Consider the following 22090-nt stretch of genomic DNA (forward strand, 5'->3'; position numbering starts at 1 on the left):
CAGAACTGGCTCCACCGGTGCGTTTGTTGCCTGAACCTCGCTGTTGTTGCCCCGTCCCAAAGGGACGCCGGCACCGGGAAAGCGATTCTGCAGCTCTGCCCGACTTGGCCCTGCTCCTGCTGCCCTCACCTCCACCAGCTGCATGAGGTTCTCAAAGTAGACTTCCTCGTCGATGCTGAGCTTGCTGGAGGAGTAGATGATCCGGTAGTGCTCCACCTTCCCCTCGCAGCTGACGCAGAGCGTGTAGTCCCCGGGGTAGTTGGTGCTCTCGCGCACCAGGAAGAGGCCCGTCTCCGGAGGGTAGAGGAGCCTCTCCGCCTGCTCCCGCGTGATCTTCCCATGGAACCAGCTGGGGGTGGGAAAGGAGGAGGGAAAGAGAGATGGAGAGAGGGGGAAGGAAGAAAGAGTGACCACGGCACTCTCCACGAAGCCCACGTAATAATAATAATTTATTATCTGTACCCCACCCATCTGGCTGGGTTTCTCCTGCCACTCTGGGCAGTTTCCAACAAAGATTAAAAATACATTAAAATGTCACACATTAAAAACTTCCCTGAACAGGGCTGCCTTCAGATGTCTTCTAAATGTCAGGTAGTTGTTTATCTCTTTGACATCTGATGGGAGGGTGTTCCACAAGGCGGGTGCCACTACCGAGAAGGCCCTCTGCCTGGTTCCCTGCAGCTTTGCTTCTCGCAATGAGGGAACCGCCAGAAGGCCCTCAGCACTGGACCTCGTAACCACAGGACCGTAGCACTATAGGTCTGGAAGGGACCCAAAGGGGCACTCAGTCTAACCCCCCCCCCCCGCCTGACAACACAGGAATCATGGCTAGCCATTTTTCTAACACTTCCATGGGGCAGCCTAGAGATTTAAAGCCGGTTGGTTTACCTGTACACCCAGGCCAGGTTTATTTGTTTGTTTATATTTACTATTTCTTTATTGCGTTTATATCCCTGCTTCTCCAAGGAGCTCAAGTGGTGCGCATAGCTCTTCTCCCTGCTGGAATCCCCACAACAACCCTGTGATGTAGGTCAGGCTGAGAGGCAGCGACTGGGCCAAGCTTGCCCAGGTGAGCTTCATGGCTGGGCGGGGGGATTCGAACCCTGGTCTCTCCCACGTCCTAGTGCTACACTCTAACCACTGGCTCTCAGGGCTCAAAGTTCCCACCACTGTGCTGGCACCATTAGGAAGATGCAATGCCTTCTGGTCTGTAATGCCCACACTGAAGGAAGGAATGCTGCATCATACAGCCTCCAACAACTAGGAATTGATCCCCAAGCTAATACATTCTCATATCTGCAACTACATCTGTATCTGTATGGTTCTAGTTATTGGCCTGTTGATTCTGCACATGCGCAGAGCGCCTTCACAGAGAAAAAAGCAGGTCAGTTGTGTGCCAGCACCCCTGGGAGGCTTCCTGTCGTTTGTCACAAATCAGGTCTTGCGCGTCGTAAGAACATGCAGAGCACCTGCTGGATCAGGCCATTAGCTCACCTAGCCCTGCACCCTGTTCTCACAGAAGCCACCCAGAAGCAGGACCCGAGTGCGAAAGCATTCTCCAAATGTTGTTCCCCATTATCTGGCATTCAGGGATAGACTGTCCCTGGACATGGAGGCTCTGCTATCACAAGAGGCCTCCATAAGAAGAGCCTTGCTGGATCAGGCCAAAGGCCCACCTAGGCCAGCATCCTAGTCCAACAGATGCCCCAAGGGAAAGCCCACAGGCGGGACCCGGTCTCAGGCCTCTCTGAAGAATACGCTGTTCTGCTAATTGAAATCCTGGAAAACAGCGGCCTTTCCCTTATTGCAGAATATACTGATCTGTGGACCTCGAGGGTGTCCATGGCCTGCACAACTCAATCCTAAGGGCTGCACACGCCATGGCACTTCTCCTGCAATCACAGACCGCTAGTCCATCTAGCGCAGGATCTCCTGCACTGACTGGCAGCGACTCTCCAGAGTTTCAGGCAGGATTCTCCCCCAGCCCCACCTGGAGAGGCCGCTGAGGATTGAACCTGAGCTATGGGGAGCATGGGCGAAAGAAGCAGGGAGTGTGGGGGTGCTTACTGAGGGGGGCTAAGGGCCGGCGCGGCGTGACAGACTGAGACAGAGAACTATACTAGTATATCTGCATTGAGATGCCCACTCAAGTCATGCTGCACTCTGGGTGGGCTTCTGCTTGGCACAGCCTAACTTGCAAAGCAGCTGAGAGGATAATAGGGAGGGGAGAGGAATCTGCATGTAGTACTGAATGGGTGCTGGCTGGCACACCTTTCCCCAAAGGCCCTTGTGTTCATCTAGGCCAGGCCTCTCCAACCGGGTGCCCTCCTGGACTGCAGCTCCCGTGACGCCTGTCTACTGGCCACACTGGCTGGAGCTGGTGGGAATTGGAGTCCCAATTGAGGCCAGATGCCCCAATCTAGAACCCCCCCCCCCAAATAGCCTGGTGCTCTCAAGATGTTGCTAGATTACAACTCCCATGACGCTGATGGGACTGATGGGAGCTGGGAGTCCACAACACCTGGAGGGTACCGCGGTTGTTTGGAAAGGCTGATCCAGCCGCCTGCCCATGCCCTCCTCCCAGAGCTGTGCGCATAGCTCAGCTCAGCAGGCGTCTCCCGTCTGCCCGGACTCACGGCATCAGGCTGAGCTTGGTTCCGGCTTTCACCCCTTCCCGCTTCTGCACGTAGTTGGCCGGGATGATCCCTTCGCGGCCCACTTTGTTCTTCGCTTTGTACCAGTTGGGATCCTGGAAAGGGAAAGCAATTGTGAGCGTAGAATCGTGGAGTTGGCAGGGACCCCCAAAGGTCATCTAGACCAACCCCCTGAAAAGCAGCAATCACAGCAATCCTAGCGACCTTCCAACACCCCCAAAGGTGGACTCCTCCATCGTCTCCTCAGACGGATGCACGCAATGAATACATCCAGCGCTTTTCTTCTAGGAAATAAAGGTGCTGGTACTGTGTATCCTTGAGCACCCCCAGAAAAAGGCACTGAATATATCTATATGCTGTTGTTCACTTAAAAGAAGACGACGACTTATACATAATACAATTAAAACCATTTAAAATCTAAGATCAGAAATCAGTGCTGTTTTTGTGGAACCCCTTTTTGTGCTGTGTGGAAAATGGACAGTATATAAAGATACAGAATCTCTTTCCTCCATCGTGGGCTATAACGGATGGTTTACAGTCTCGGCTTCTGCCCCTGGTGGGGTTCATGTCCCGTTCTGTTGTCCTCTCAAAATTCAAAGCCACCCGGCAGCTCGACACTCTGCCAATGTTTAGCCTCTTCTCACAAATACCGTGGCTGAGTCTGCAAATCCTCTCCCTGGGACTTGACCAAGTGCCTTACTCTTGAAGAACTTTAAATAACGCTCACATCAATTAAAACATATTGCTTTCCCTGTCCCTTTTCAGGTCGCTAGGGAGGGAAGGAAGATCACAGCCGCAGAAGGAAATGCCTGGATCTTGCGGATAGTAGCACATTAGCATCATGTGAAGAGCTCTCTTGGAGCCAAACAAATACCTGCATCTCGTCCAGGATCTGGTTGTGACAGGGTCCAACCAGACACACATGAGAAGCCCACAAGCAAGATATGAGGGCAGCAACGCTCTCCACCTGTGATTCCCCGGCCACTGGCATTCAGAGACATATTGCCTCCGACACTGGAAGCAATTTCTAGTGCCCATGACCAGGGAGGGGCGATATCACTTTTTCAACAACATGATGTATCACCAGCCAAACGCTGTGATATAGTGATACACTGCAAGGTTGAAAAGCGGAGGGAGGAACAAGCTATATTGGCCATGGCGCCATGCGGCTCGTTCCTCCCTCGGTTTGAGGACCAGAGCACAGTGAGTCAGGAGCAGCAGCAGTTTCACCTGCAATATACTGCCAGGTAAAGGCTCCATCGTGCTCTGGCCCTCAAACCAATCCTGGGTGGATGTATTGATGCATCGCCCAAGCCTAAGTTTTATTGCTAGTGGGTAGCCAAATGCTGCATTCGGTCAAAGACTTTCCATCCAGTCCAGAATTCTGTTGCCACGGTGGCCAAGCCCCAAGGGGGAGCCCACAAGCTGGACCCTAGAGCAGGGGTAGGCAACCTAAGGCCCATGGGCCACAAGCGGCCCACGGGCATTGTTTACCGGCCCACAAGCTGCCCCCAAACCAAGCTGCCCACTCAGTGAGTCCCCGCGCACTGTGCTAAACTGGCACAGCGCAGTGCAGGGACTCACTTCCACAGCATCGGAAATTGCGTCTGTGCATGCGCAGACGCCGGAAATCGCATCTGCGCCGATGCCAGAAATCACTTCTGCAGAGACACCGACGCCGGAAATCGCATCTGCGTAGGCGCAGATGCTGGAAATCGCAGGCTCTCATGCGCGAGCGCAATCCAGCCCACAGAGGGATCTCTGCTGGAGTGAACTGGTCCAGGCGAGGTAAACCTTGCGGACCCCTGCCCTAGAGCAACAGCAACTCTCCCCACTTGTGATTCCCAGCAACCCATTTCCAGAGGTCTACTGCCTCCAATAAAGGAACTAGTCAGCTTTGCTGATGGGCGAGAAAAATGAGCACCCCCCCCACTCCCCCAACTTCTGATTTCTCCCTGGTACCCGAGACGGATAGGTTACCTTGGTGACAGAGATAATGGTGAGGACATCCCCTTTGCTGAACGGGAGGTCCTGATCCGCCGTGCCATGGAAGTTGTACTTGGCAATACATTCCGTACCAGATGGCCAGACGGCCTGTGGGAGAGAAGAGGGACACGGCTGACTCAACAGGGTCTTGGCACTTCACAGAACCACAGAGCCGGAAGGAGGGACCCCAAAGGCCATCTAGTCCAACCCCCTGCAATGCAGGAATATCAAATAAAGCATCCCAGAGAAGTCTAACTATCGATCCATCTTCACAGGGATTTCTGGGAATTGTAGCTCTGAGAAAGGGAAGAGTCACCCTGGCCAAACTACAGGTCCCATAATTATTTGAATGCTTTTGACTATTTAATGTGATATCATGGTGGTTTAAATGCATGGTGTGAATTTGGCCTTTGGGATTATGTACAATTGTTTCCGAGAAACAAATCTGATTGACAGACAGACACTGGTCATCTAATTCTCTTTTGGAGGACTGAGGGGGGAAACTAAGAGACCAGGGAAATAGGAGAAGAGGAGGACTTCAGAGCACAGCTATCGCCTGGTAAAAGAAATCCGAGTCTATTAAAATCAAATGAGTTTTTTATTGTCTTTTTTTCTGAAACATAGCTGCAAAAGGACTGAAAGGATAGTTTTGAATGAAAAACATGCTTGCTTTTTTTTTAAGGGGAAAAAATACCAGGATGGAGATCCAGGGGCCCCCTAGATACTGTCAGACTACAACTCCCTGCACCTCTGACTGCTGGGCTTTGGACCAACTGAAATGTGTCCTTGAACTCTGGCAACGACCCCACCTCATCCACCCAAAGCAGCATCATACCAGCCTCTGGAAGGCACCCCTTCCCACCTATCCAGCGAATTAAATGTTGCAGCCCAGATTCACATTAGGGATGGCAGAGAGCGCAGGGAAGTTACACCTTTGGGCTCTTGCACAAGCCACGTTCAAGAAGCCACACGCCCAGCTCTCAAAAACGATGCATCTGCAAAATCTGAAGACTTTTGTAGATTCAGGATGTTGTGCAAAATTCAGAACCTCTCAGCCAGAGAAGGGGGTGGGGAGGAAGAGCGCAAGTGCTCCCAGCTTTGCACAGCACTGAAACCAAGAGGTGCGCACACCCCGCCCCGGTTCTCTAGCGGAGGAAACCAGCGTCTGGGTGCTTCCCAAAATTGTGCTTATTACAAATGCACCCATCGGTTTGATTCCTTACTTAGAGGGCTGCTAGCAAATCTCACAGCATTTGCTCTGCTGAGTACCTGGGAAGCTCTACTAAGAAATTGTTATTTGAGATCAAGGAAACCACACAGATCCACAGGGCTTGAAAACTTTTTTTTAAAATGAGCTTTCTGGGTGGGAAGGGGAGATCGCTTGCTGGTGTATTGTGACACCCCAGTAATTATTCCAGGAATGGATCACAAGCCCACCTACTTTTGTACTTTGAAATCTTGCCCCAGTCCCCCTCTATTCACTTGTCCCAATACAGTCCCCATGTAAAAGATGGGGGGGGGGGGGACTCTTAAGAACCAGGAAGCTGCCTTGTTTCGTCAGAGCATTGGTGCAACTGGTCCAGTGCTGTTGACTTTGACCGGCAGCAGCTGCCCAGAGTCTCAAGCAGAGAACGTCTCCCCATCCCTTGTGACCTGACCCCTTAACCAGAGATGCTGCTTTGGGGTGGGGCCCCAGACCTCATGCGCCCATCTCCTCCTCAGTGTCATTTTTAAACACACAGCCAAAGCTACTGCTGCTCAGAGCAGACTCATTGAAATTAATGAATGTGGCTACCTCCGGTTCATTCATGTCAATGGGCCTGCTCTGAGTAGGACTAGCATTCGCTATAACTCATTGTAACTTGTTCTGGGAGACGTCTAACAGCAATAATTGTAATAACAGAACAACTTCTCCTAAAATCGACGAGTCTATGATTCTATATGGAGAGCCTTTTCATGCCTTACCTGCATTCCTGACATTTTCTCGGGTGGTTCTGGGGACTGGATCTCACAAGAAGGACATGTCACTTGGTACCATGAGACCTGGGCAAGAAAGAAGAAACCTGAAGTCACGCTCCACTTCCTGTGAGCAGAGAGCATTCATGCGCACAGACATGCGCCACCACCTTCTCTCACAAAGGAGAATGAGAGGAGAGAGACCCATGGAAGCTGGGAAACCAGGACAGCTCTTTCCCCCTCCAGCATCATTCTCTCATTCATATATCATCTTTCTCTCTCCACATAATACTAAAAACTTTGTGACATCAAAACAGCAGTGGTTTGAAACAATGCAGAACATCACACATAAAAAAGCAACGCTCAACACAAAACAAGTTTTCAGGGTTCATTTTAAAGCCAGTAAAGTAAAATTCCTATGTACCTCCCTAGGAAAGCAAATTCCACAGGTATGGAGCCACCATCAAAAAGGCCCTGTCTCCTGTGCCTGCCAGTGTGACTGATCTCGACAGCCATTCTTAAAGCCCAGGGCAGGTTCAGGTGGGTTTAAAGTCCTTCAAATAACCTGGTTCCAAAAAGTCTAGGGCTTTAAAAAGTCATTACCAGCACTTGAAATTGGGTATGGCATCTTATCATTTGTGGTTGTGATACAGAAGTCTCCTGACAGCCTGTGTGTCTGTCAGACATCCGGACTTAAAATCCCTCCTCAAGCAAAATCAAGCCACACCCCTCACGAGAACTAAGAAGAGCCGCCTGGATCCGGCCAGTGGCCCATCTAGTCTCACAGCGGCCGGCCAGGTACCCCAAAGGGAAGAAGTCTGGATCCAAGCACAAGAGCAGCTCTCCCATCTTGCGCTTTCCGGCAACTGGAATTCAGGAGCATTGCAGTGGAGGTACTGCGTCGCCATCGTGGCAAGGAGTCAGAGACCTCACTCTCCCCTTGAATATTTATCAATCATTGAAAACAACTGATGCTACATGAGCAAGGAAGCTCTGTAACACTGAAACTAGCAATATCACATCACATCATATCATTTATTGCCTGCCCTTTACCCAGGGCAGGTTACACCATTAAAAACAATTAAAAACAACTTTAAAACTAAATAGCTCTTGCTGCTACAGAACACATATAAATACAAAGCTCTTTTCCCAGCTGAACAGCCAGCCCTACACCCAAGAAAGATGAAGCTACAGGCTCTCTGCAGTGGGAAAGGTTTTACCTGCCCCTTGAACCCCAGGAGAGGCTCATGGGGACAGGTCAGTGCAAGCAGCTGCTCCATTTTGGCTCCTTCAGCCATTCCTCACCCCCCACAGAGCAGACTCCCACAGACTCCCACAGGGTAGACCCAAGACCTGTCATTTACTTATGTGAGAAAGACAAAACTCCAAATCTTTCATGGTGTCTCCCTCCTTGCCTCAGTGACTGGTGTCCCTTGACATACGGTTAAGTTCTACAGCACCCAGAGATGTTTGGCAGATGACTATCTTCAGAAAATGCCAAGGATCCATTAAAACACCACTGATTGTGAGGGGGAAGCTTGTCAAGAATAGTGAGCGAGGGGAGAGCACTGTTGGGGGGGGGATCTCTAAGGAGGTGTGAATTATCAGTCTGCAAAAAGGGGCGAGGACCCGCAAACCGATCTTTTGCTCCAAAAGCAAGGGAGCCAAGAAGCTCTGGGCCTTCAAAGGCGGCTGAGCTCCAACTCCTCTCAACCTCAGCCAGCACAGCCAGTGGCCAGGGAGGACGGGAAACGAATTCACCCGCCCCTGGAAGGCTACAGGGTGCCCACCTCTGCTTTGAAGTGTGAGGCTGGGTTTGCACAAATGGTCCACATACCTTGAGAGCCACCTCTCCTTTTCTTCTTGCCAAAGAACCTTGAGAAATGTCCCTGAACTTGAAATCCAGCCTACGATGCATTCAAGTGAAAGTGGAGAAAAAACCACAAGTGCCCAGCACTGTCTTCTAGGAGAAATGTCACCTAGAAGTGTGAAATAAATTGAATTGCTCTCCCATTCTGTATCCTAACCCAAAGTCACAGAATCCCTAAGTATTCTGGAAGCTGCAGCTGCCCAGCTTTATGTAATTTTGTTATCCAAGTTGCTCACAGCACTTGAAATGATACAAGCTGATGGGCTTTTGAAAAATTAATGCATTGCTCCATCATCACTTTCACTCTCTGAGCATTTGCCCCTTTCAGTTGTCTAAAGCGGGGGGGGGGGGGGGGGGGAGAGAGAGAGAGCTGAAACCCCCGCAGAGCTGCTGCAGAAGAGCTTCCCCCCATCCACTAGCCTTGCTGGCTGGGGCTGGTAGGAGTGGAGTCAGCCACATTTGTGTTAAAATAAAGTGCTTTAAACAAAAAGCAACCCATAAACCCTTTACTCAACAGCCTTCCTTTCTTCGAAGTTTTAATTTGTTTGCCTCCCACACAAAATTGAAGTAATTTCCACCTTCCAGCTGAAATCAGCAAAAGAGTTTCAAGAGCTTTGAAATACGGTAGCTCTATTCTTTTCTAAAAGGTGTGTCGTCCTCTTTCCTTCGCAAGGATGTGCTCCATGCTTGTAAAGCACCACGACCGCAGCATGCTATTAAAAACACAGGAAAACATACCCTGTCTGATGGCAAAAAAGGGGCTGTTTATGCCCCAGTCACTCTAAGCTGCTTCCAACATAGTATAAAAGCACGACTGTACATCAAGCATTGAAAACTTTCTGATACCTTGAAGGAGACAGCTCAGATATGAAGTCCATAACATTTGTCAAAATAAAAATGTGCTCATCATATTTATTAGTAAAATTCAGAACCTGGTGGGCTTCCATTGCAAAGTACCGTATTTTTTGCCTTATAGGGCGCACCTAGTGTTTTTTTTTGGGGGGGGTAAAGGAAAAAAATTATCCCCCCCCCCCAGGCACAGGGCTAGGGCGGGGGAAACCCGAGCTTCCCCCGACCCCAGCCCCCAGAACAGGCTGCTATCCGCAAGCCTGGAGAGCCCAGCGGGAAGTCGCGCCGGGCTCCCAAGGCTTGCGGAGAGCTGCCCAAAGCCTGGAGAGCGAGAGGGGTCAGTGCGCACCGACCCCTCTCGCTCTCCAGACTTCAGCGAAAGCCTGCATTCGCCCCATAGGACACACACACATTTCCCCTTCATTTTAGGAGGGGGGAAAGTGCGTCCTATAGGGCGAAAAATATGGTATTTCCCCAGCTGATGAGAACCCTCACTGCGCACCTGCAGCAGGAGCTCCTACAAATCCTTCGCACATTCCTCGCAGGTGAGCATTTTCAGGGACAAACCCTTTGCTTTAAGATGCAATTGCAAATAATGATCACAACTTCCCTCAGCTCTGACCATTGACCATGCTGGCTGCAGCTGATGGGACCTGGAATCCAAAACAGTCCAAATAAGATGCTCAAGACACTCACAAGCACTTTCTTGTTTTCCTCTGAGTCCTGTATCTTTCCTGCACTGCGTTTTGCCTAAGCCTGAGGTGCTTACTCAGTTAACCAGTTAGATTTTTAATCAACTAAAACAGTAGCCCCTTTCATTTGCCACCCCCCAAAAGGTAACAAGTCACCGAATCACAGAACTGTAGAGTTGGAAGGGACCGCAAGAGTCATCTCATCTTGGCTGTGAGTCCTGGAAGACCTGCTCCCTGCCTTGCAGGCCCTTGGTGGTTTGATAAAGTTATGGTGCTCAACCCCGGCCACCCCCTCTTTTGTCCTGCCAGATCTAGAAGTCAGCTTGCCTTTCCTCTCCTGCTCTACAGCTGCATGTGAGAAATCTCTCCCCCCTCCCTGGGCCACACACCTGTTTGTTGCAGCGCCTGCTATATTTAGGATTGCGCCGTTCCACTCTCCAAGGGAAGCCCCCCTCAAGACCAGCAAATGTTATTCATAGCAGCCAGTGCTCCAATGCATCTGCTTTGACAGCTGTGTGGCGGCACACTTGCCCAAGGGCTGAAGACGGTGCCCAGAGGCGGGCTGGCAAAGATCCCTGCAAGGAAGGAGCAGCAGCCGTTGGTAGGACAAGGCAGACCACAAGACGTCCAGAGGGAGCTTCTCAGCAGCTGAACTATATCAGCAGCTAGGACTCCGGGGCAACCACTGTGTGGACCAGGATGCCTTTCTGTCTGCCACCTGCCAGACTGGGCTTCACAAGTATGCACCAGTGCAGGCTGGCAGAGGATTAAGAGGGACCTCATGGACCATCAAGTCACACCGCCTGCCAGCAGGAAGAAGCCTAAACTGTCACTAACCTTATTTTTATGCTGGTTTCTATAGACCTGGCCAGTGGCATGCTAATGTAAAGCAACTGCTGGGTCCGGCCATTGGCCCATCCAGTCCAGTCCAGCCTCCTGTTCTCACAGTGGCCAACCAGAAGCATCTATGGGAAGCCCACATACAGGGCCTGAGAGCAACAGCACTCTGTCCCTTTGTGATACCCAGCAGCTCGTATTCAGAAGCATTTACAGTGGTACCTCGGGTTATAGACACTTCAGGTTACATACACTTCAGGTTACAGACTCCGCTAACCCAGAAATAGTACCTCGGGTTAAGAACTTTGCTTCAGGATGAGAACAGAAATTGCACAGCGGCAGCGCGGCGGCAACAGAAGGCACCATTAGCTAAAGTGGTGCTTCAGGTTAAGAACAGTTTCAGGTTAAGAACGGACCTCCGGAACGAATTAAGTTCTTAACCCGAGGTACCACTGTACTGCCTCTGACAGTGGAGGTGAAACATAACCATCATGGTTAGCAGTTACCAAAAGCCACAAACGCCACTCAACCGTTCCGTCTATTGCTGATGTCCAGGTTGCATGTGCTCAGCAGGAAATCCTCACTTAAGATCTATACATACAACAAGTGGTACCTGCAACAAAACGTTGTCGTGTGGGGTGCTCCTGTTTGGGATTTAAGCAGACCACGCCCTTTCCCTGAATATCCCCCCTCTTCCATTCTCTCCTGCCCTTCACTACCCCAAAAAACCATCTGGCACCATTCCATGCTAACTGAGAAAACTCACTGGGCTGCTTTATCTTTTTTTTGGGGGGGGGGAAATATTCCCTATTAAATATTCTTCTTTATTTCTGCAAAAAACCCAAACCTGCTAATTTCCCCCACGCACACACTTTGCACGCAATGCACGGACCTAGGCTTGGAGACTGAACATGCTAGGATTCGGTCCACAAAGGTAACACCCAGACATGATTAACTGGGAGGCCCTTAAAACTCAGCCTCCGCAAGGGGAAGTGAGCAGCAGAGGCAGGCCAGCCGGGCTTGACAGACCCACCAGCTGGGTTACAGGCTCCTCCGAACAAACCCCACTTTGTCTGAAGCGCCTTGAGCCATGCGGAAGGATGAGATCACTGGCAAGAGGCGTCCATCAGACAAGGGACCTTCTCACTCCCCTCCACCTCCTTCTGAGATGGAGAAAGGCGTAGGTAGGTGATGAGGGAAGACGGGTTGAGCGCTGGCCGGTGCCCAGGATTTGTGCAGGAGAGAAGCACTTGCTCCAGGGGGCAGTCACAAAATAGTAGAGTTGGAAGGGATCCCAAGGGTTGCAGGAATCTCAACTGCTTTATCCACGACAGAGGGCCATCTAACCTCTGCTTAAAAACCTCCAAGGAAGCAGAGCCCACAACCTCAACTGTTCTGCTGCCAATCAGCTCTTACTATCAGAAAGTTCTTCCTGATGTTTAGTCGGCAGCAGCAGAAAACAAACTTGCTCCATCTTCCATGGGATAGTCCTTGAGACATCTGAAGATGGCTATTGTTATCTCCTCTCAGTCTCCTCTTCTCCAGGCTAAACATACTCAACTGTTCCTCATAAACCTTGGTTTCCGCTCTCCTGATCATCTTTGTTGCCCTCGTCTGCACACGTTCCAGCATGTCAACATCCTCCTTAAATTGTGGCGCCCAGAACTGGACACAGTGTTCCAGGTGTGGTCTGACCAAGGCGGAATAGAGTGGTACTATTACTGGCCAAGAAAAAACCTGTTTGATGGATCTCTTCACACTGAGGCCTCATCCACACTTCGGGTGGGATTCAGCTAGGCTGCTGCATGCGTGGAATGAGGTCCGTTCACACAAGGGCATGTGCCCACTCTCTCCTCCCTTCCACAGCCCCTAAACTTGCTCCAATGGGGTGGGGGAACCTATGGAAAAGGATAAGGTGCAAAGCATAAGGAGGGGAGGGGGGAGGCCTGCTGTGCAGAGGCCTCATTTTTGCCCCCATCCCTGCTTAGTGGCACTTTGAACTCCACCCTGCCCATTTAAAACCACTTTGGCTTCCGCCAAAGAATCCAGGGTTTGCCTGGGGTGCTGAGAGTTGTTAGGAGAATCTGAAGGTACATTCTTTCACCTTTGGTGGATGTGCCCAAGGATTAAGGCTTTCTGGGAGATGATATATAATGAAATGAAAAAGGTATTTAAATATACCTTCTTGAAGAAACCAGAGGCCTTTCTCCTGGGCATCGTAGGCCAATTGGTGCCAAAAAAGGATAGAACTTTCTTTATGTATGCCACGACAGCAGCAAGAATACTTATTGCAAAGTATTGGAAGACACAAGATCTACCCACCCTGGAAGAATGGCAGATGAAGGTGATGGACTATATGGAACTGGCGGAAATGACTGGCAGAATCCGAGACCAGGGAGAAGAGTCGGTGGAAGAAGATTGGAAGAAATTTAAAGACTATCTACAGAAATATTGTAAAATTAATGAATGTTAGAATGATGTTGGATAAAAAGTTAAGTGGTTTTTAGCTATAACACTATAAGGAATATGAAAAAAATGGATTATTAACAGGTAAAAACTTAATGTTACAATATTTTAAGATTAAAGACTAGGATAAACAAAGAGGGAAAGGATTTGCTGAACTAACAAATTGAATTGGAATACAAAAAGGGAGGTGTGAGGAGGTCCGGGAAACAAGCAAATGAAAGATAAGTGATGGAAAGATGGAATTGTTTTTTTAACTATTTTTATTTTGTATTTTTCTTTTTTCTTTTTTCATTTTGTAATATTTTGAAAATTTTAATAAATATCTTATAAAAAAAAAAAGAGAGAGTTGTTAGGAGACCTCCGCTCACAAAGAAACTTCTCAGAGGGGTTCAACCATCAATCCCTCTCCCCAGAGAACTCTGAGAATTGTAGCTCTGGGCGAGACAGAGGGGTCTCCTAGCAACTCTCAGACCTTTTTCAGACTACTGTTTCCAGGATTCCCTGGGTGAAGAAGCCATGACTGTTCAAAGTGGTATGATGCAGATTGAACTGTAGGGTGAACACAGAGCCCAGATCCACTCTGGGCTTTGGAAAAGGGGTGCTTAGCCAAAAGCAACAGTTTTAACTGTCCCTTCCCCTCCAAAAAAAACCCATCTATCTGAACAACCCCTCTGGAATGAGGAGGCAGGAGGATGTCTGTGTTGTTGGCTCTCTTTGCCTTGTGCCGTGAGAGCAGGCTTGGGGAACCTCAGGCCCAAGGGCAGAATGCAGCTCTCTGGGCCTCTCTGTACAAGACTTGGGGTTCTTCTCACATCACCCTCTCAGTCTCCAGACCACACACCCAACGGCCATGTTCTGCACCCTCTTTAGAAGGTCCTTGATAATGCCGCTTGCTTGCCCAGATGGAGGGCAGAGAGACAAATTGCAGATGCACGTAGAAACCCCTTGACTTTTACCGCAGAATCATAGAATCAGAGCTGGAAGCAGTGCTTGAAACTCCGCAGGCGTTTTGCCAGGCGCAGGTCCAGTTGCAACCACGTAGAGATCTCTGGATGCCAGGATGGCAACCGTGCAGCGCTGCAACAAATGCTGCACATCTTGTGCTTCTGTGCTGTTGCGCGAGTCAGCTGGCTCACACAGAAGCAATCCTAGGCGCACTTTCTTGATGGTAAGAGAGTCTTATCTCATGCCCCTTTGGGACATTTCCCCTGCACCACGCGGGATGCTTTTTAGGAATAAGGGGAGGGTGTCCTCTTCACCTTCTGGGGCTTCTTGGGGCTTACATGGCGGTGCTTGATCTGTAAACACAGAATCTTGACCATCTCTGGGCCAGCTGTCATGCAAACAAGCAAAATGGATTAAAAAACCTATCATGGTCATGTCTGTCAGCTGTTCCTATGGACTGTTCTTCCAGCTGCCAAAGTCACAAGAACTGATGTCGATGATGATGATGATGATGATGATGATATTTCCCCAGCCACTCTGGGCGGCTCCCAACAGAATATCTAAAAGTCAGATAGGTGTTTATTTCCCTGACATATGATGGGAGGGCACCACCATGTAAGCCCCCAAACTGTCTGTGTCTTCTGGGTACTCAAAGAAAGAAGATGAGAAAGTTGCCCAGGTAGAAATGAGAAGTGTTTATTCACTTACAGCAGCACAGAGCAAACAGCTCCTGTTGGCTTCTTTTTGGTTCAAGGGGCTAAAAATAGCAGGGAAAGAGGAACAGAGATAAGGTAGAATCACGGGGCCAGCAGAACAAAAAGCGAGAGAGAAACCATATATTTAAAGTGGTACGACACCAAACAGGCATGGCTTCCCCCTCCCAAAGAATCCTTGCTCTGGTTTGTTAAGGGTTCTGAGTGCTGTTGGGAGACCCCCTTCTTCCCCTGCACAGAACTACAATTCCCAGAGGGGTTAAACCATAAATAATCCTCTTCACCATTTGTTAAGCATACCTGTTTAAATTGTGTATGCTTTTGCACCACAAATATAAAAGCATGCACAATTTAATACAAGCATAGGCTTTTTAAACAGGTACGGTTCATAAATTATTATTATTACTATTTACTAAATTTGTATACCGCCCTATACCTATAGGTCTCAGGGCGGTTCACAGAATAAAATCACAATATAAAAACACAGAATACACAATCAAAATAAAAACAAGAAGAACTCAATAACTCACCCCAACACAATTTAAAAGGGCATTGAATGTCAGTCAACCTGGTTAAAGAGGAACTTTTTTGACTGGCTTCCAAAGGTATATAATGAATGTTCCAGTGACTGTGCCAAGGTCACCCAGCTTCGTGGCTGAGAAGGAATTTGAACTCTGGTCTCTCTCAGGTCCTAATCTGACCCTCTAACCACTACACCACCTGAAAGAGTTGGCTTGCTGCTGCTAAAAAATATAATAATGCTCAATAGGTTTTTAAAAGGGAACTGGGCAAATGTATAGAAGGCAGGTCTATCAATGACACAGCTAAATGAAACCTCCATGTTCAGAGGCAGTTTACCTCCAAACAGCAACTGCCAAGCAGTGAGGGAGGAATGCCACCTTCATGGCCTGCTCCTCATAGGCATCTCACTGGCTCCTCCGAGAAAGAGAAAGTGGAGCTTGGTGGCCTGACCCAGCCGGGCTTCATTTTACATTCTCTCTCTCTTTTTAAAAAATATTTTACATTCATTTTACATTCTCATGAATATTCACATTAGTAAGTCACCTGGTTCTGCACTCTGAGGTGAAGAGCAGGTGAGGTGGGCAGAAAAAAGGATGGGGGGCAGCAGAGCTCAGACCCCCAAGGACCTGTGTTTTAAAAATTTAAAACTAGAGTGAAGTTGTCAGTGGCCTTTGGCAACACAATCGCAGCCAAGCAGGTGTCCACGTCAACAGCCAAAGTTCTTTGGCTCTGGGGAAAGAGATGGATTCATACTGGAGCAGAAGACATAGAGAAAGCTCTCACTGCAGGATTTCATTAAAGGTAAAGGTAAAGGTACCCCTGACCGTTAGGTCCAGTCGTGGACGACTCTGGGGTTGCACGCTCATCTCGCTTTACTGGCCAAGGGAACCGGCATTTGTCTGCAGACAGCTTCCGGGTCATGTGGCCAGCATGACTAAGCCGCTTCTGGCAAACCAGAGAAGCGCACAGAAATGCAATTTACCTTCCCGCCGGAGCAGTACCTATTTATCTACTTGCGCTTTGACGTGCTTTTGAACTGCTAGGTGGTCAGGAGCTGGGACTGAACAACAGGAGCTCACCCCGTCGCGGGGATTCGAACCGCTGACCTTCTGATCGGCAAGCCCTAGGCTCTATGGTTTAGACCACAGTGCATTTCATCACCCGGATTTCATTACAAGTGCCCAAAGGCTTGCTGGCAACCAAGGGAGAGGCTTGAAGGCTTGCACACCCCATTCATTCAAAGCACATCCACACCCACCCAAAAATATTCCTGGGAACTACAATACCCAGCACCCTCAACTGTACATATAAGGCACAGAGCACCCAGCTTCCCCCAAAGAATTCTGAGAGCTAGTTTGCTAAGGGTGCTGGGAATTGCAGCTCCATTGAAGCAAACAAACCCTCCCAGGATCCTGTGTGTTTTCAGTGTGCTTTAAACACAAGGTGCAGCTGTGACCCCAGCGAGAGGGAAGAGCATGCTTCCACAACACAATTTTTGAATGTGGTTGCCAGCCTGAACTCCTATACCAGGAAATGCAAAAGCGTCCCCATGGTAGCCGCCCGGGAGTGACAGCAGCTCAGAAAGCACCGTTTGTTCGGAATTAATCCTGGGCTTGTCAGGCTTGTCTTCTCCTTTGTCCAGTGGTTGATTTGTTTAAGAAATGCAGTTCAGTTTCACAAATTCAACACCACATTATTATTTTTTAAAGTATTTTTTTTACCCTCACCCCGCTCAAATTCCTGCTTGCCCTCTGGAAGCCCAGGTTCCCTGCCCCTTGCACAATGTGGCCCCCAGGCTGTGGGACTGAAACTGGTTCCTGAGGACCTGGGAGAAGAGCTAGTGGAAGAGGACTGGAAGAAATTTAAAGACTACTTGCAAAAGCATTGTAAATTGTATGAATGTTAGAATGATGCAGGATATAAAGATAATACGGCATTAGTGACATAGCTGAAAGGAGTATGCAAAAACTGGTTTATAAGAACAAAGGTGAAGTTAGAATATTATGTCAAACTTAAATAACTGATAACAAAAGGAAAAATTGGAGACATAATAGTTGAAATGTATAATATAAAATAAGATTTGAAAGAAGGTGAAGCATTGCTGAATAAGATTCTGTAAAAGGGAACACAGAAAAGGGAGATGTGAGGGAGTCGGGAAGGAGGGTTATGAAAATAATATCTAAGAAATTGGTTTTTTATGTCTTTTTTATGTCTTTTTTCTTCTACTTTGTATGGGTTTTTTTTTTACTGTATTCTTTTTCTTTTTTGGCTTTTTTGATTGATTGTGATGGTGTTTTTTTCTTTTTGGTTGTGAATGTGAAGTTTGTTTTATTGTCTAAAACTTTAATAAATATCTTTTTTTTAAAAAATGAAACTGGTTCCTGAGGACACTCTTAACCAGCTAGTGCTACATGCACCAAACCATGGTTAAAGGGGAATGGGAGACAGGCTGCAGCCAGTGTTTAAAATTAGCCAGGCACAAAGCGCATTTTGCACCTGGTTTTCGATCATTTGCGACCAGCTGAAGATGCCTGGGAGCCAGGATGGAGCCTGACATCTTCACCATCTGGGGATCATAGTATCTGGACTGTTTTCACACACTAATTGCCCATATTGTAGAATTCTATCAGTTATATTTTATTTGCACAATCGGAATGAATTTCTGGAACCAAATTGCTTTCCCTGTGCAGCCTGAGCAGCAGCAGATACCATTAAGAAAGAGTTCAGAATAGCGCAATACTGTATATATGTGGTCTGTCCTTGGATCAAGTGACTTTTCTTTAAGTTCTCAAACCTAACTCAAGATTGTCATCTGAACTGGCCAGGTGTTTAACTGAGAATCAAACACAGTCAGTCCATCATTTGAAAAATAAGACTTTAGAGCCGTCTTACCCAAAAATGGCAACTAGACATTCTGTTTTGGCGACTGCAATCTTGATTTAGAGCCATTTGACGCCTAGCTTATATATCTGAGTTTTGAACACTGGCTGCATCATGGCTGCAGACCTGAAAGCATCGCTTCTTTGCTGGCCCACAGAGAAGGCATTCCTTATTCGGAAGGACAGTGGTTAGAACACATGTTTGGCATGCAGAAGGTCCCAGGTTTGATCCCCAGCAACTCTAGATAGGGCACTTTAAGCAATCCTGGCTTCCCCCAAAGAATTCTGGGAGCTATAGTTCATTATGGCCCCTATTACCCACAAATAGCTACAATTCCCAGAGTGGTTTAACAATCAGTTCCTCCTCCCAGGGAATTCTGGGAATTGCAGCTCTGGGAGGTGAATAGGAGCCTCCTTATAAATTCCCAGTGCCAATAACAAGCTACAGCTCCCAGAATTCTTTGGGGGAAAGTGGTAACTGTTTAGAGTGGTATCCTAGCACTTTGAATGCATGGTGCTGACGAGGCCAGTATTTAAAATCCTGTGAAACTGCAGCCACTTGATATAGAGAAGACAACACTGAATGAGGTGGAACAATGGCCTGACTCTGAAGTGGGCATCTGCTTCGTGGTTCTGCTGGGTCTCTCAGCGGCTTTTGATACCATCAACCATTGTATCTTTCTGGGCCCTCTAGGAGGGCTGGGAGTTAGGGGACACTGTTATGCCGTGGTTCCACTCCTTTTTTCTGGGTCCAGAAAGTAGTGTGGGGTGTTTGGACTCCTGGGCGCTGACTTGTGGGGTGCCTCAGGACGGTGTCCTCTCCCCCATGCTTTTCAACATCCATATGAAGCCACTGGGAGAGATCATCAGGGGGTTTGGGCTGGGTGTTCATCAATATGTAGTTCCACCTCTCATTTAAATCGGAACCAGTGAAGGCAGTGATGGTCCTGTGTGGGTGTCTAGAGGCTGCTGGGGGGTGGATGGCAGTCAACAGATTGAAGTTGAATCCTGACAAGACAAAAGTATTATTTGGGCAGGCGGGGGGGGGGGGACTCCCTGGTCCTGAATAGGGTAACTGTACCCTTGAAGGACCAGGTGCGCAGCCTGGGAATCATTTTGAACTCACAGCTGTCGATGGAGGTGCAGGTCAATTCTGTGTCCAGGGCAACTGTCTACCATCTCCATCTGGTACGCAGGCTGAGACCCTACCTGCCCGCAGACTGTCTCACTGGAGTGGGACATGCTCTGATTATCTCCTGCTTGGAATACTACAACACACTCTACGTGGAGCTACCTTTGAAGGTGACCTGGAAACTACAACTAATCCGGAATGCGGCAGCTAGACTGGTAACCTGGAACAGCTGCCAGGACGATATAATACCGGTCCTAAAGGATCTACATTGGCTCCCAGTATGTTTCCTAGCACAATTCAAAGTGTTGGTGCTGACCTTTAAAGTCCTAAAAGGCCTCGGCCCAGTACACCTGAAGGAGCATCTTCACCCCCATCGTTCAGCCCAGACACTGAGGTCCAGCTCCGAGGGCCTTCTGGCAGTTCCCTCCCTGCGAGAAGCAAAGTTACAGGGGACCAGGTAGAGGGCCTTTTCGGTAGTGGCGCCCTCCCTTCACATGTCAAGGAGATAAATAACTATACAACTTTTAGAAGACATCTGAAGGCAGCCCTGTTTAGGGACACTTGTAATATGTGATGTTCTAGTATGCTATTGTTGTATTTTTGTACACCCTGTTGACAGATTGGCACAAATAATAATAATAATAATAATAATTCCAAGAATCCTTGGCAGGAGGCCACCTAACCTCTATTTAGAAACCTCCAGTGAAGGAGAGTCCACCACCATCTGCTATTTCAAGCAGAGGTCAATACCCCAGTAGAGATGAGGTTAACACCGGGCAGAGCTAGATCCTGCAGTCCAGGCGTGAGGGCCCCACCCTTGGCAGCGGCTCTCGAAAATAGAGAACCATGCAGACTCATGAAATTGTTGGGAGTTTGGTTCAACCCCCCCCCCCCGAAGTGCACTGCAAGTTTGGGGGCAGCGCTGAGAGGGGGGTGAGAATAATCCTCCTGCCTTAGCGAACAAAAACTCTCCGTCTGCTGGGGATTAGGATAAACTCTTCCAAGCGAATGTGATTATTTCACATCTGGCTCCCAGGGAAGCCTTACGTTTTCTGCCTGGGCATCTGGCAGAGCCTGGAGAGGGAGGCTGAGAGGATGGGAGCTGTGCAAGGGGGGCACCTGACCAGCGGTGCTGGGAAGAGCCCGTGAATGAAGGCAGGAGAATGTCTGATAACACGCTGGACCAATGGGCCATCCATGCCAGTGTTGTCTACACTGACTGGCAGCAGCTCTCCGGGGTTTCAGGCAGGAATCTTTCCCAGCACTGCCAAAATATGCTGCCAGGGATTGAACCTGGGACTTTCTGCAAGTAGAGCAGATGTTCTGCCACCGAGCTGCAGCCATTCCCCTAAAATTAAGTTTCTAGTCCTTATGGTTCTAAAAGAGAGAGAGATGGATTAAATAGTAAGCTGCCTTATACTGAACAGACCACTGGGTCAATCAAGCTCAATATTGCCTACACTGACTGGCAGCAGCTCTCCAGATTTCAGATGAGGGTCTCTTTCAACCCTTCCAGGAGGAGCCAGGGACTGAAACTGGGACCTTCTGTATGCAAAGCAGATGCTCCACTGCTGAGCTATGGCCTTTTCCTCATGGAGGTGTCCTGGCCCTTAAAGAAAAAAAAATCTAGGCCACAGAGTGCTTGTTTATAAATTTATATTCCATTCTTCCTCCCAGGGAGCCCAGGGCAGCAAACACAAACGTGACAAAACAATGCAATTAAAAATAAGATAAAAACATATTTTAAACCAATTTTTAACATCTAAAAAAACATGTAAAACAGTAACAAGTCATTTAAAGACATGTAGGGCAACAGTCTTTTAAAAATATATAAAGATACATAAAGGATAAATACAAGTAAAGGTGTTAATCAGGAATCTAGTGGGGTGCTTTAAAAAGCCCCCTATTATAGCCTACTGTAGAAGAGTCTTATTATGCTATTTTTATTATTTACAGCCCTGACCCTAAGGTCCAAGAAGAAGTTATACAAATTTAAAATGCAAGATGAAAAACTGTTTTTTAAAAAAACCCTTACAATCACAAGAAACGCAATAATAGAAAACAGGGGGGGGCTCCAATTTACCTCCCTGTTCACATTTGCCCTGCCCTCCCTTGGACCCGCGTCCCACTGGCCCCCCTCCAACCAGGAAGGGGTTAGGGCCCTCGTGGTGGAAAAGGCCCCCCAACCGTGCCCTAGTCTCTAGGAGTTCGCTTTTTTTAAATTTTCTCTTCCACTTTTCATAACTGCTCTTCCTTCCTTTGCCAGATCTATTTTTAGGCCCTGCAAGACAGTCAAAGATTCTCTGAGCAGAGAGGGCAGCAGATGGAGCCCCAAAGCCCAGGAAAGCCCACAGAAGAGGGTGGCTGGAATGAGGGACATGTCTGAACTGCGCCACCCCGGACATCCCAGTACAGCATTCTTGTTCTGGAACTCAGCCTCCCTCCCTCCCTCCCTCCCTCCCTCCCCACAGGACAAAAACCAGGCCCTGTAGCCACAAAATGAACACAGTTTCCTCCCTCTCTCCAAGTACTCAAACTCTGGACCATCTCATGAAGTTGGGAGACTCAGGACAGAGAAGACCTGCAGCT

General features: G+C 48.5%; 1 protein-coding gene across 6 annotated transcripts in view; it reads right to left on the minus strand.

Moving 5' to 3' along the window:
* CSK (C-terminal Src kinase) overlaps nucleotides 1-22090 on the minus strand; it is a 73076-nt gene that overhangs the window by 18240 nt on the left and 32746 nt on the right. For 3 of the 6 annotated variants that reach the window (XM_028743442.2, XM_028743443.2, XM_028743441.2), the window contains exons 2-5: nucleotides 6606-6683; nucleotides 4635-4748; nucleotides 2637-2749; nucleotides 130-349 (exon numbers count right to left, since the gene is read on the minus strand). In XM_028743442.2, the coding sequence (XP_028599275.1) occupies nucleotides 130-349; nucleotides 2637-2749; nucleotides 4635-4748; nucleotides 6606-6620 (462 nt within the window). In that variant the 5' untranslated portion in view covers nucleotides 6621-6683. Of the gene's footprint in view, nucleotides 1-129; nucleotides 350-2636; nucleotides 2750-4634; nucleotides 4749-6605; nucleotides 6684-8433; nucleotides 8530-14266; nucleotides 14291-22090 lie in introns of those variants that run through there. The other 3 variants (XM_028743440.2, XM_028743439.2, XM_077934463.1) reach the window with 2 other exon arrangements.

Source organism: Podarcis muralis, chromosome 9, assembly GCF_964188315.1.
Source record: "Podarcis muralis chromosome 9, rPodMur119.hap1.1, whole genome shotgun sequence".
Lineage (NCBI taxonomy): Eukaryota > Metazoa > Chordata > Lepidosauria > Squamata > Lacertidae > Podarcis > Podarcis muralis.